The sequence below is a fragment of the Nycticebus coucang genome, chromosome 8, assembly GCF_027406575.1.
Source record: "Nycticebus coucang isolate mNycCou1 chromosome 8, mNycCou1.pri, whole genome shotgun sequence".
Lineage (NCBI taxonomy): Eukaryota > Metazoa > Chordata > Mammalia > Primates > Lorisidae > Nycticebus > Nycticebus coucang.
The window spans coordinates 58,108,294-58,123,476 of record NC_069787.1 but is presented as its reverse complement, the minus strand read 5'-3'; the positions used below and the strand labels follow the sequence as shown (position 1 = coordinate 58,123,476).

General features: G+C 39.4%; 1 protein-coding gene across 1 annotated transcript in view; it reads left to right on the top strand.

Moving 5' to 3' along the window:
* The first annotated feature begins 12,361 nt into the window (after positions 1-12,361).
* Positions 12,362-15,183, top strand: part of LOC128591338 (collagen alpha-4(VI) chain-like) — a 139,090-nt gene continuing 136,268 nt past the window's right edge. Inside the window, 1 exon segment of the mRNA XM_053598826.1 lies at positions 12,362-12,437. Within this exon segment, the coding sequence (XP_053454801.1) occupies positions 12,362-12,437 (76 nt within the window).

Here is a 15,183-nt window from a genome sequence, read left to right as displayed (position 1 = left end):
TGATAGCATATTGCTACCAGCTTGTTGTCACAGCTGGTACCTGGAAACTTTAATTTGGTCTCTCACTGTTGTAAAAAGTCTGTTATAATTGAAATACCACTTTCAGCATAATGTGGTTATTTGCTAGATAGAATGAAGCAAAAATGTAGTTAATTCTTTCATCCCAGCAAAGTCTTTCTTTTAGAATAAAAAAATGCTGAAGTTTGGTTCTATTAGTGAGAAAGGACTAAATTTGGGGGATTTTGTTCTCCAGATTGTTGGTTGACAAATGTGATTATAACATCTCCAATTTTATAGTTTTTACAAAGTCTTTTCTCCCCCCTTCGCCCTGCTATTCTCACAATAACTTCCATGTGAGAGTGGCAAGGTGTCATTGACTCAGTTTTATGGCTCATAAGAGGTGAGGCGTAGAGTTCAAGAGACTGGAAGAAGCTACATAAAAGGAATGTGGCAGGGTTGACAACTGAACCAGAAAATTCAAAGTCAAGTTCTGTGCAATTTCTATTGTACCACACTATACTTTCTCTCTAGTTTCTGGAGCAATCTGCTTCTTCTAAATCATAAAGGAGTGTGTATGTGATGTCATATTAGACAACTGCCAATGGTCATTAGGCCTTGTCCTCAAGTTATCCTTTTGTCTCAGCCTCCTGAGTAGCTGGGACTATAGGCACCCGCCACACTGCCCAGCTATTTTTAGACACAGGATCTCACTCTTTCTCAGACGGGTCTCCAAGCAGTCCGCCCGTGTTGGCCTCTCAGAGTGCTAGATTACAGGTGTGAGCCACCTCGCCCAGCCCTGTGTTCATTTTTTGCTATCGGTATATACTGAGTATCATGTTCAGCACTTCTAGTGAGGCAGAAGTCAAATGTGACTTGAGTGTTACAAATTTAATATAGCTTTTCCCTTTCTTAAAATGTGTACTCATCTTTTTTCCCCCTCTGTGTGTATGTCCTGTGAGTGTGTGTGTGTGTATAACATTTTCTTTATCCATTCATCCATTGATGAACACTTAGGTTGTTTTTATAACGCGGCTACTGTGAGTAATGCTGCAAGAAATATGGGAGTGCATATCTTTATGAAAAAGTGATTTCATGTCATTTGAGAATATACCTAGAAGAGGGATTTCTAGGTCATATGGTAATTCTATGTTTAATTTCTTTAGGAACATCCATATTGTTTTCCATTATGGCTAGTGTTATAGTTTAAATATTTGTCCCCACCAAAATGCATGTTGAAATTTAATCCCCAATGTGGCAGTAGTGAGAGGAGAGGCCTTCAAGAGCCTTTGTAAGTGGATTAATCCATTCATGAATTAATGGATTACTGGGTCAATGGTTTAATGGATTATCAAGAGTGGGACTGGAGGCTGGATAAGAACAGGAGGAAAGACCTGAGTTAGCATGCTAAGGCTTCTCACCATGTGATGCCCTGAGCCACCTTGGGACTCTGTAGAAAGTCCTCAGCAGTGAGAGGGCCCTCGCCAGGTGTGGTTCCTTGGTCTCGAACTTTTCAGCCTCCATAACTGTGAGAAATAAATTTCTTTTATTACAAATTGATCCATTTCAGGTTTTGTTATAAGCAACAGAAAATGGACTAAGACAAACTGTGCCAATCTACATTCCCCCAAATAGTGTACGAGGATACCCTTTTCTTCACAATTTCACCAACATTTATCTCTTTTTGATAATAGTTGTGCTAATGAGCATGAGGCGATGTCTCAGTGGTTTTATTTTGCATTTCTCTGCTGATTAGTGATCTTGAGCACCTTTTCATATATCTGTTGTCCATTTTTATATCTTTGGAGTAATGTCTGGTCAGGCCCTTTGCCCATTTTTAAACCAATTATTTGTTTTTCTGCTATTGAGTGGTTAGTAAGAATTCTTTATACATTTTGTATAACTCTTTTTTTTTTTTGTGGCCGGGGCTGGGTTTGAACCTGCCACCTCCGGTTTATGGGGCTGGTGCCCCACTCTTTTGAGCCACAGGTACCACCCCTGTATGTTAACTCTTTATCAGATGTTTTTTTTTTTTTTCTCCCATAGAAGTTTGTCTTGTGGAACAGATGTGTGTTTTACAAGTTTTTCTTTTTTTAACCAGTTCATACTTTTCATTTTGTTGATTATTTCCTTTGCTGTGCAGAATCTTTCTGGTTTGATGCAATTCCCATTCAGTGATTTTTGCCTTTGTAGCCTGAACTTTTTGTTTGTTATTCAAAAAATTATTGACAACACCAATGTAAGGAGTTTTTCCCATATTGTATTCTAAGAAGTTTATAGTTTTGCATTCAGGTCTTTTTTCCATTTTGAGTGGATTTTTGTGTATAGTATAAGATAAAGGCTCAATTTTATTCTTCTGTGTGTGGAAATCCAATTTTTCTAGCACCATTTATTAAAGAGACTATCCTTTCCCCATAGTCTCCTGGGTGCTTTTGTTGAAAGTGATAATAGTTGACCATGTATGGTTGGATTTGTTTCTGGACTCTATTCTGTTGCATTGGTCTATGTTTCTGTTTTTATGCCAGTATTATACTGTTGGGATTACTATGGCTTTATAAATAACGATTTTAAAAACAGGAAGTGGGAGACCTTCTGCTTTGTTTTTCTTTCTCAGTATTGCTTTGGATATTTGTGTGTGTGTGTGTGTGTGTGTGTGTGTATGTGGTTCTGTGTGAATATCAGGATTTTTTTCTTTTTCTGTGAAGAAAACAATTGAAATTTTGGTAGGGATTGCATTAAATCTGAGTACTGCTCTGAGTAGTATAGGCATTTTATCAATATCATAAATATGGGATATCTTTCCATTGTATGTGTTTTCCTCATTTTCCTGCATTAATGTTTTATAGTTTTCAGTACAAAATCTTTTATCTCTTTGCTTAAATTTAAGTATTTTTTTGATGCTATCATAAATGCAATTATTTTTTAATTTCTTGTTCAGCTAGGTCATTATTTGCATATAGAAATGCTACTTATTTTTGTATGTTGCTTTGGTATCAACTTTACTGAGCTTATTTATTTTGGGGTTTTCTACAGATAGGATCTTGTCGTCTATAAGAAGAGATAATTTAACTTTTTGATTTGATTGCCTTTTATTTCTTTTTCTTTTTTTTTAGAGATAGAGTCTCACTTTATCACCCCTGATTGAGTGCTGTGGTGTCCCAGCTCACAGCAACCTCCAACTCCTGGGCTTAGGCAATTCTTTTGCTTCAGCCTTCCAAGTAGCTGGGACTACAGGTGCCTGCCACAATGCCTGGCTATTTTTTTGTTGCAATTTGTCTGGTGCTGGGTTTGAACCCGCCACCCTTGGTATATGGGGCCGGTGCTCTATCCACTGAGCTACAGGTGCTGCCCTATTTCTTTTTCTTGTCTGATTGCTCTTGCTAGTACTTCCAATACTGTGTTGAGTAGAAGTGGTGAGAGTAGGCATCCTTGCCTAGCGTCACATCTCAGTGGAAAAGCTTTTAGTCTTTCCCTGTTGATTATGATATTAGCTGTGGGTTTTTCATCTGGTCTTTGTTATGCTGAGGATTTTATTTCTGTATCTAAATTGATTTGTGTATGTTAAATCAGCCATGAATGCCAGGAATAAATCCCACTTGGTCATGACGTATAGTCTTTTTGATGTGTTGTTGGATTTCGTTTGCTAATATTTTATTAAGGATTTTTATAACATTAATATGGTTTGGATGTTTGGCCCCTCCAAATCTCATGTTGAAATTTGATGCTCAGTGTTAAATATGGGGCCTGCTGGGAGGTGTTTGGGTCATGGGGATGGATCCCTCAGGAATGGCTTGGTGCCCTCCCCATGATAATGAGTGAGTTCTTGCTTTACTAGTTCATGTGAGAGCTGGTTGTTTAAAGAGTCTGGCACCACCTTCTTCCTCTCTTGCTCCTGCTCTTGCCATGTAACACACCTGCTCCCCCTTCACTTTCTGCCTTTAGTAGAAGCTCCCTGTAACCCTCACCAGAAGCAGATGCTGATGGGATACTTTTTGTACGACTTGCAGACCCAGGAGCCAAATAAATTTCTTTTCATTATGAATTACCCAGTCTCGGTAATTCCTTTATAGCAACACAAAATGGACTAACTCAAATATTTACCAGGATATTGGCCTGTAATTTTCTTTTCTTGTTGTGTCTTTGTTTGGCTTAGGCAGCAAGATGATAGTGACCTCGTAAAATACATTTGGAAGTATTCCCTCTAGCTCTCTGTCTCTCTATATTTTTTGGATAGAGTTTAAGAAGTATTGGTAATAATTCTTTGAATGTTAGGTGGAATTCTGCCATGAAGTCATCTGGGCCTGGACTTTTCTTTGTAGGAATCCCTTGATTTGTTATTTACTTGTTCAAGCTTTCTATTTCTTCCAAATCTTATTTGGTTATATTTTTCTAGGAATTTATCCATTTCCTCTAGGTTATCCAATTTTTTGGCACATAATTAATTATTCATAAAAGTCCATTAGATTTCTTTCATTTCTGAGGCATTTGTTGTAATGCTTGCACTTTCATTTCTCATTTTATTTACTTAAATCTTTTCTTCTTTTTTGTTAGTTACCATAGCTAGGGATTTGTTGACTTTGTTTATTCTTTTCAGAGAAATAGCTCTTGGTTTTATCAATTTTTTAAAATGGTTTTTTAGTTCTTGATTTATTTCTGTTCTGATCTTTATTTTTACTTCCTTCTGCTATTATTGGGTTTAGTTTGTTCATTTTCCAGCTCCTTGAGGCATAATTATAGGCAATTTATTTCAGCTCTTTTTTTTTCCAGGTATTTATTACTATATACTTCCTTCTTAGAACTACTCCTGCTTCATCCCACAGGTTTTGATATGTTGCACTTCCATTTGTCACTTGTCTGTCATATGGTCTACTGATTCAAGGACAGTTTCTCCACCAGGGTGTAGTACCTGTTCCTTAGAGGTAAGAGTGTCTTATGGGCTTGGGTATTGGGGTTGCAGCTACTTTCCTGGGTCTATTCTGGCAACCAGGGTGCCAGATTGATTTGGGCACTAGGGGCACAGCTGTGCTGCTGAGGTTGGGGAGATGCATGCCTCCCAGGCAGCTTCTTCCTAGAGGATAGGAAGCTGCAGCAGCCTAGCCAGGGAATGGTGCAGTACCGCATGGGCAGGGTGCAATAACAGCAAAGCCTCAGGGATAGAGGGATGCAGTGGGATACACTCTAGCAGTGGCTCTGGTTTTAAGATGGTGCAGCATAGGAGCAGCTGAGACTAAGAGGTGTGGGCACATTGTGGGCTCCTCTGGAGTAGTATAGCCATGTGACTCCAGGAAGCTTCCTAAGCTAGGTTTGGGGCCTGTGAGGACTGTAGGAGTCTCCAGAAATGAAGACTATAGTTGTCTGTGGCAGTGAAAAGGATTGCTTGAGTTCTCCTGCTTAAATTTTTCCTGCAGGGAGAAATCCTCCCTGATTCTGAGCTGATCCCCACTGGGGGGATGTGGTGGGAAAAGCAAGATGTTTCCTTCCCTTCTCTATGTAGCCATCTTGTGTTTCTATGCACCGTAGGGTTTCTGCCATTCCCTTGCTGTATTCTAGAACTCTTTGATATACACTCTGGTCAGGATGTATTTGTTTATTCATTGTTCTGGTCCTTTCTATAGGGGGATGAGCATTAGGCATCTCAAGTCCATCATCTTGCTGATGCCTCTTTAAGCAGATGGTATGATTGATGTACAAACTGAGCATTATGGGAAACCAGACAAGTCAGAATATGAAGAGCACCTAGAAGAGTTAAAAACTTCCCAACTGAGATTCTATTCTGTTCCAAATTTTAAACACTTCACAAATTAATTGTATGCCAATCTCATAATTACCACAGCTGATGGGAGTGTCATAGCCAGCTACAACCATTTATTGCTTTGCACAGACCGCTCTGGAACGCTGGCATTGCAATCCTTAACCCTCTCTGGAGGAAACCTCTATAATTCTGCATTTCATTATTTTTTTCTCAGTTTAGCAACACATTAATTATCATTAAAATATTTGACACAGCCTCCCTCAAATGTTTTACAACAAAAATTGTATATATATCCAAGTCATCGTAAGATTTGTGAATGGGCACAGAAAGCAAATGTTAATGTTTATGTAATAGGTTAAAACTAAACTTTAGTTTTATTTTTAAACTGTCAAACACGCTGTGTGGAGTCTAATGGGATGTGTACAGGAAAATCTGTTCATGTTACTCAATTGTTTGCCTTCTAAAGCTTCCTGCCCAGGTGTGGTACACTGTAAGTCTGTCTTCTAAGAAAACCAAAAATCCAGTGCTTGTAATAATCTTGTTAAAATGACCAGAAAACAAAAGATAGAATACTCTGGATTTCAGACAATAAAGTATAAATAAGAAAATTTTTAAAAAGTATAAGAAAATCTAAAAAAGTGTTAAATTAATTTGGCACATTTGCTCTGGTTATTTCATCCAAGTATTTTGAAGTGTCTGCTTACCTCGGCCATATGTATATAAATAAAACATTTCAAAATTAATAATCTCCTCCTTTTCCTCACTTATTTGATAATAGATGCTCAATTTTCTCCATGTGGAATTGGAGATGCTATTGAGGGCGGGTGGAGCGGACAACTGCCTGAGCAGGAACCATCATTGCATGCTAGATGCATGGAAGAATGGCTTTTAAACTGTGGTCCCTTAGACCAACTCAGCAGGCAAATTCTCCAGCTCCACCACGGACTTAATCAGAAACCTGGAAGTGGGATCCAGCAAGCTGGGTTTTAACAAATCCTTTGGGTGATTTTTTTTTTTTTTTTGAGACGGAGCTGTGGAGTCATCATAACCTCAAACTCCTGGGCTCAAGAGATTCTCTTGCCTCAGCTTCCCCAAGTAGCTAGGAACTACAGGCAACTGCCACATGCCTGGTTAGTTTTTCTATTTTTAGTAGAGACAGGGTCTTGCCTTTACTTGAGCTGGTCTTAAACTCTTGAGATTAAGCAGTCCTCCTGCCTCAGCCCCCCAGAGGGCTAGGATTACAGCTATGAGCTATGGTGCCTGCTCATCTGGGTGATTCTGATGTAATGTTTAAGTCTAAGAGCCACTGGCATAAAACATTAGAGAGGAAATCTTCTTTCTCTCATTTCTTATTTATTTATTTATTTTTTCTGAGATAGTCTTACTCTGTTGCCCAGGCTAGAGTGCTGTGATTTCAGCCTGGCTTACAGCAACCTTAAACTCCTGGGTTCAAGCAAACCTTTAGGTTCCAGCCTCTCAAGTATCTGGAACTACGGGTACCCACCATGACACACGGCTAATTTTTCTATTTTTTTAGTAGAGATGGGGTCTCACTCTCTTGCTCAGGCTGGTCTCGAACTCTTGACCTCAAGGGATCCTCCTGCTTTGGCTTCTCAGAGAGCAAGAATTACAGATGTGAGACATCATGCCCGGCCAATATGTATTTCTTAATAAGAAGAACATTCTTTTACGTAATTACAACACAATCATCAAACTCAAGAAAATTATTGGTACAGGATTATTATATAATATTTAGTGCATATTAAAAATTTACATATTGCCTTACTTTTCTTTATAGCAATCCATGATCATGAATTGCATTTATTTGTTATGTTTCTTTGGATGTGACTAATAGCTAAATTAATCAGTCATTTAGCTTTTTTTGGTCTTTCATAACATTAATACATGTATTTTCAAGGAGTGCAGGCCAGTTGTTTATTATTAGACTACTCAAAAGGTTTGGTTTCTATGACTGCTTTCTCATTATTAGATTTAAGTCATGGATTTTTTTTTTTGAAATACTATATAAATCATGTTGAATTTTCTCACGCATAATATTAGAAGGTATGTGATATCGGTTTATGCTATGACTATTGATGCAATTGCTCACTTTATTAACTCAGATCCATCAAGCTTCTACATTGGAAAGGTATATTTTTTTCCCTTTGTAATTCGTAAGTCATTTTTTCAAGAGATACTTTGAGACTGTGTTAATATTCTGCTCCCTAACAAACTTTTTTTTTTCTTTTTTGTAGAGACAGAGTCTCACTTTATTGCCCTTGGTAGAGTGCCATGGTGTCACAGCTCACAGCAACCTCCAACTCCTGGGCTTATGCGATTATCTTGCCTCAGCCTCTGGAGTGGCTGGGACTACAGGTGTTTGTCACAACGCCCAGCTATTTTTTTGTTGCACTTTGGCTGGGGCTGGGTTTGAACCCACCACCCTTGATATATGGGGCCGGCACCCTACCCACTGAGCCACAGGCACCGCCCCTCCTCAACAAACTTTTTCACCCAACAGTTTTAGTAGCCCTTAATGATTCTTTCTGAATTAATCGGTACTAAGGTGGTTGCAAAGTAATTTATTTATTTATTTTTTTTGTAGAGACAGAGTCTTACTTTATCGCCCTCGGTAGAGTGCTGTGGCATCACAGCTCACAGCAACCTCCAACTCCTGGGCTTATGCGATTCTCTTGCCTCAGCCTCCCAAATAGCTGGGACTACAGGCGTCCCTCACAACGTCCAGCTATCTCTTTGTTGCAGTTTGGCAGGGGCCAGGTTTGAATCCACCATCCTCGGTATATGGGGCTGGCGCCCTACCCACTGAGCTATAGGCGCTGCCCCCAAATATTTCTTTAACTGAATAAATGAATCTTAAAAAATATATCATTCTAGTTAGATAACTATTTGAGCAATATACTTTGAGAAAAATCTCTTTTCACGCCCAAACTATTAGAGTTATTTACAGAAGGAATCAATATTCTGTACTATCCTTATCTATTTACATTTTATTTAATGACTTTATTTCTTGCCTCCACAGTGAGCCCCACGTGTTCAAATGCAAAACCCCTCCAGCAGCTTAAATCAGATACAAACATCTTGGCAAAATAGTATATATTATGTAAATATTAAGTTCTTAATCTAGAGATATCTAACTCTTCATTGATATAATATACACACAAATACAAAATGCTTATAAATGATAGAATTTCCCACTATATTTCCATAAACAGCTCTAGTACCTTATTTACAATTAGCTAAACATACTTATATTTCAGGACTAATTGCATGAAAGTAACAATTAGGACATAATGAAGTATGAAAATATAGATACCTTACTTAAAAGTTTTATATTTCATCTAACTTTACTATTCCCAAAATTTTAAAAATTGAAGTGTGATATTTTATTGTGATAATGATGATGATGATGCATAAATTTATTTTGGATCACTTTTGGGCACTTAAAAGCTACTGCCTTTAATTCTATTCTTTAAGATTCATGAATTCAGCTCTCTCTGTTTCTCTCTCATTCTCTCTCTCTCTCCTTTCTTTTCTTTCTTTCATCCCTTTCTTTCTTCTTTCTCTCTCACTTTCACTCTCTTCTATACATAAAAAAAGATTCATGCATTCATTTATTCACCACTGGGTGATAGGATATTTAAAGTCTTTGAGTATCTTTCCTTGAATTAGTGATATGCCTCCTGGAAGAGTCACTAGCTGAAGAAAAAATCTGGTCAGTTGATGTAAAAACTGAGGAACAGAGAAATCCAATTATAGCACATCTATTTATTGGAAAAACACTAGACCAATCCCCTGAAGATTGTTTGTAATATAGTGGTTAATACAGTAGGTGTCTCATCTCGGTACTAAACACTCTAGAGCAGTGGTTCTCAACCTTCCTAATGCCATAGGGTTGGGGTCACCACAACATGAGGAACTGTATTAAAGGGTTGCGGCATTAGGAAGGTTGAGAACCTTTGCTCTAAAACTACCACATAAAGCCTGAAAGGTAGAATGGCTTGCTCAAGTCTACAAAAGAGATGGCTAAGATAAAATCAGAATCAAGGACTATGGGCTTCATGTGAGGTCAAGATTTCTCCCAGTACTTTTTGTTGGTATAACTAATAAAATAGACTTATTTATCTGACATCATTGAATACTTCTTATGGAATAAATTGAGCATAACAGTAGAGATGTATCCTTAGGGAAGTGGGGTGATTAGACTCAACATTTTTGGAGAGAGAAACTCAGTTGTTAGGTGTCTGCTATTTCTGGGTATTGTGATGATTGCTTCTGCTCAATGTTCTACTTAAAGTGTCCAAGATGGGAAAGTGATTGGGACATTGTAGAGATTCTTGCTTAAACTCTCTGATTTCTTTAAAGAATGTGCTTTAAGTTTACTGAATTTGTTATTGTTTCTAGTATATAAAATTTCTACCCTTCCTTAGAGAATCATTCAGTTCTCTAAGTACAAAGTCAAGGCTTGTAATTCCATTCTCTGCAGCACCTACTACGGTGTTTTGGGCACAAAAGGTGCTCTTTGGAGACATAACTGGTGGATAAACGTACTTGAGTCACATTCTTTTACCCTGGGGTAAATTTCTCACAAGTCTTCATTTGACATAAAGTAGACTTAGGAGTTGAGTGACAGTCTGGACTTGAAGATTGTAGTGGAAGGTTTGAAGCAGATGCTTTAAGTCCAGCCAGGCACTGGACCAGGAGTCAGGTCACCTGGGGCAGGGGCTGGTCCTGACAAGGAATGACTGTGTAGCACTGGTAGGCTACATAATCTTTCTTGAACCCAATTCCTCCATTTCCATCAAAAAAATGAGCAGAGTGACACCTACTCTGCTGATCTTTCTCAGTTTTGGGTGAGAAACAAGTGATATTAGCAGAACAACTTACAAAGCAGCAATCAACAGAAAGTGAAAATTAAATCAGGTACTGAATTAAATTGAAGTATATATAAATTAAATTATACAAAACAAAATAACTGCTGACTCTGAGTTTCAAATTAGGGGGAATCCTTCTTAACTTTTACATATTGGATCTCTAAGTTTTATTTAATTCAACAAACACCTAAAGAGTACATGTAAAATATTTAAAAATAATGAAGTCTCTCAATCCTTGTAACACTGCAAGGCAAGTGCTATTATTGCCCTCATTTTAAAAATGGGGAAACCGAGGTACAGAGAAGTGAAGCAATTTGCCTAAAATCCAGTATTAAGTAGTAGATCTGGTATGCAAATCCAGGCAGTTTATCTCCAAGAGTCTCTGCTTTTAACCCCGCTATACCTTGCTGAAGACGGCTGTGAGATAGGTTGGCTGAAAACAGAAAGATGAAGTGTTCTCTGCTCTACTTGGAACTTCTAATTCAATGGGATTACTATATTGTTCTTATTTTTCAACACATGGGCTTTCCTAGAGTCAAAAAGCAGCCATGGGCCAGGCATGGTGGCTCGCACCTGTAATCCTAGCACTCTGGGAGGCCAAGGGGGGTGGATCTTCTGAGCTCAGGAGTTTGAGGCCAGCCTGAGCAAGAACGAGACCCCATCTCTAAAAAATAGCTGGGTGTTGTGGCAGGCACCTGTAGTCTCAGCTATTCAAGTGGCTGAGGCAAGAGAATCACTTGAACCCAAGAGTTTGAGGTTGTTGTGAGCTATGATATCTCAGTACTCAACCCCAGGGCACAGAGTGAGACTCAAAAAAAAAAAAAAAAAAAAGAAAGAAAAGAAAAAAGTAGACATAGAACTAAGAGTAGATCATTTCTGTGGACATCTTTGGAAACAGCTTCAAGTTTTGCGGAAAGAAGCCTACTGTTCTGCTCCATGTGGGAGCGTGTACAATATTTTCAAGCAAGGCTGAAATTATCAGGCAGATGTGCTCTGGAGATATTCGAATATTTTTGCATGCCACAGTGTATATTGAGTCATTGAACTCTTGTATAAAAATACAAGCAAACCATCCAGGAATGTTTACGATCCACCAAATGTGTACAATGGAAGTTCTACCCTGTGCCCTTCATGCTTTCTCCTTTTATAGCTATATCTGGACAGCTTTAAATAACTAAGTCGGAGGTGTACACTCTGAGTGTTTACAGAGTTCTTCCTGAGTTGGGTCAGCACATTTTTCTTGCACAATTGAAGCAATGTGGCAACGTTTCCCTCTTCATTTTTATAAAGCTTCTATTAGTTTGGGGAAAGATATAGTTGTGTTTTCTTTAGAAATCTATTTTGTTTTTTTTTCTTGAGACAGAGTCTCACTATGTCCTCAGTAGAGTGCTGTGGCGTCACAGCTCACAACAACCTCAAACTCTTGGGCTTAAGCGATTCTCTTGCTTCAGCCTCCCACGTAGCTGGGACTACAGGCACCCCCCACAACACCCAGCTATTTTCTGTTGCAGTTGTCACTGTTGTTTAGCTGGCCCGGGCCGGGTTTGAACCCGCCAGCCTCGTATGTGGTTGACGCTGTAACCACTGTGGTAGTGTGCCGAGCCTAAAATCTACTTTGTTGAGATATAATTAAATACAATGCAATGCACCTATTTTAAGAGTATGAAGGCATATTTTGTAAACTACAAGGTTCCTTTTTCTCTCTAGGTATACATCTAGGATGGAGACTTGGAAGACGTTTTGGGGGATCATCTTCTTTGCAGCTAGTTTTGGCTTCATCAAATCACAGAGGACTGGTAATGCATGGGTGTCTTTAAGCCAAAAACAGTTACCTTGCCAGAAACAGTGGCAGTGACAATCTTAAAAGAAAATATTACAAGAATTTTGTAGTTAACAAAAGGGAAATGATTCCTTGAAGGAGAATTCAGACAGAATGTGGAAACTTGGAATGAATGGCTGGCATTTGATTTTTTTCAATGCTTAACCCTCCAGAATAGACATTAAAAAGTACCACACTCCTGACTGTGTTATCAGGCTCTCAGATGCTTTTGTAAACAAGAGCCTATTAGGCATTCTGTCTTTTCTGTTTGGCAGAGCTGTTCTGAGGGGTAATTGTCATCAGGAGATGGATAGTTACACAGAATGCTAGTGCCGCCTCTGTGATATTTTTGCGATTGTTATTTTAATAGGACTTTTCAAGATGAAAGTCTCATCAACAGAAGATTGTTTGAGTAGCCCCAAGCCCCACTGAGACAATATTGAGGTTTAAATATTCAAATATAATTACACAGATTGTTATTTTTTTTTGGAGGCGGGGGGAAGATGAAGCTCTCTCAATTTTCCTTTTGGCTCTGGCTCCCCTCACTTGTGAGCAGAAGGTGTGACAGTCTTTTCATGTTTCAAACATCTTCTGAAACTAGAAAGAACTAGTGGAGGGGTTAATAAAGTGACAATGCGTGAAAACGTAATACGTGACTCAAGCTGCACATGATGGGACACAAACCTACTTGCTTGAAAAATATTCTACAGCTATGAGGTTTCTTCTGATTGGAAAGATAAGGGAAGCATTTATGACCTGTGTTTGATCACTCTGGAAAGAGATGCTAAGGGAACTAACCATCCCTGTAACAGTCACTGAATCATCTCCTCCCAATAAGGTTGCATTTGGAGGGCCACAGGGAAATAAAGCTTACAGGAGCTGAAGTTAGTTCATTGACTGCCTTTTGCACCATCAGGCTCCAATTGGCTTTCTGACCAAGATTAGGCAAACATTTGAGAGGTGGGACTCAGGATTCCCGAAGTGACAAATGGATTTAGTGTCCCCAGATTATACCAACTTCTCTCAGTCCTCTCTGTTTAAACTCTTATTTTGTCTTTGCTTTCTGTATATGGATTTTAAATTTAAACTTACAGCAGTTCAGGGCATGAACTAGATGTCAGGAGACCTAGTTCCTGAGTGCATTCAGGCTCTCTGAATGAATTTATGAATTACTCTGCCTGTCCAGGTCTCATTTTTCTTCTCTGTGAGATGTTTGGATTGGATTCCTTATTCTATACTTGTGCTGTCCAACACAGTGGCCACTAGCCACACGTGACTATCTACATTGAATCAAAATCCAGTAAAATGTAAAATCCAGTTTCTCAGTCATGCTAATGATATTTTAATGCCCCGCTGTCCTATGTATCTGGTAACTACAGTGCTGCCTTGCGTAGTCGCCTCCGATTAGTCTCACAGGACTGTTTCCAGCGCTAACATATTTCCCTTGCTCCCATTAATATGCAAGAGTCCCATCTCCTTTCCTATATTTCTTCCTTCCTCAAATATTTTTTGGGTGTCTACTCTCTGCTAGATGCTCATGTGGTGAACAAACAAATAGAAGATATGTTTTTTTTTTTGTAGAGACAGAGTCTCACTGTACCGCCCTCGGGTAGAGTGCCGTGGCGTCACGCAGCTCACAGCAGCCTCCAACTCCTGGGGCTTACGCGATTCTCTTGCCTCAGCCTCCCGAGCAGCTGAGACTACAGGCACCCGCCACAACGCCCGGCTATTTTTTTTTGTTGTTGTTGTTGCAGTTTGGCCCGGGCTGGGTTTGAACCCGCCACCCTCGGCATATGGGGCCGGCGCCCTACTCACTGAGCCACAGGCGCCGCCCAATAGAAGATATGTTTATCTATTCCCATGGAGCTTGGAGTCTAGTTGGGGAAATTGCCATTAATTAAATAAGCACACTAATGAATGTTACATTATAAATCAAGATAAAAGAACTTGATTATATGGGAATTTACAAAAGAAAAAAGAAAGAGGGAAATTGGGAAGGAAGAGGGGCATGTTAAAGTCCAATGGTAAGCGGAACATGGAAAGTTGGAGAGACTGGACTACAGGGCCTGGAACAGGGAAAGAGAGAGAGCAGGGAGACGAGGCTGCAGAGACAGGGCAGGGAGAGCTCAGGTGAAGAGGGCAGGGAGACTAGCTAGTTCAGGGCCAGTGCATGGCAATGTTTTAAACCTCCTGGCACAATACCAAGTGCAAGATGTGTTTAACAAACGTGGGGTTATCATCATTTGACTTTTCTGCTACTTTGACCTAAAAACATTTGTAGCTGGTTTCTGCTTTTATTTCCCTTCTCATCACTAATTTATGTTCTCCTCCCACCACCCCAGGGTAATGAGATTGGAGTGGGGGGAGAAATCATGGAGGCTGCAGAGAAATAGATTGATCAGAATCACCTCTTCTTCTTTTTTTCCACACATGCACTGTGCCTGGTATACACTGTGCTTCTTGTCACAGAAAAGCAAAGTTTGAGTTGAATGAGAACAAGTCATCTGGTGAATCCTGTAGTCTGGAGTGAGACAATATGAGGAGCAGAGAGATTAGAGATTTGCTTAAGTTCTGCAGCCACTTGGCATCTATTCCCTTCTATACTGGAGGATAGCCCCAGGTGGGGTACCAGGGGGTCTGGCCACCTTTGAGATGCTGGTTCCCAGGATTGTAACAGCGTTGGGAGCAGAAGCTGTACAGAAGCTTGAGCTCAGGGAGTGGCA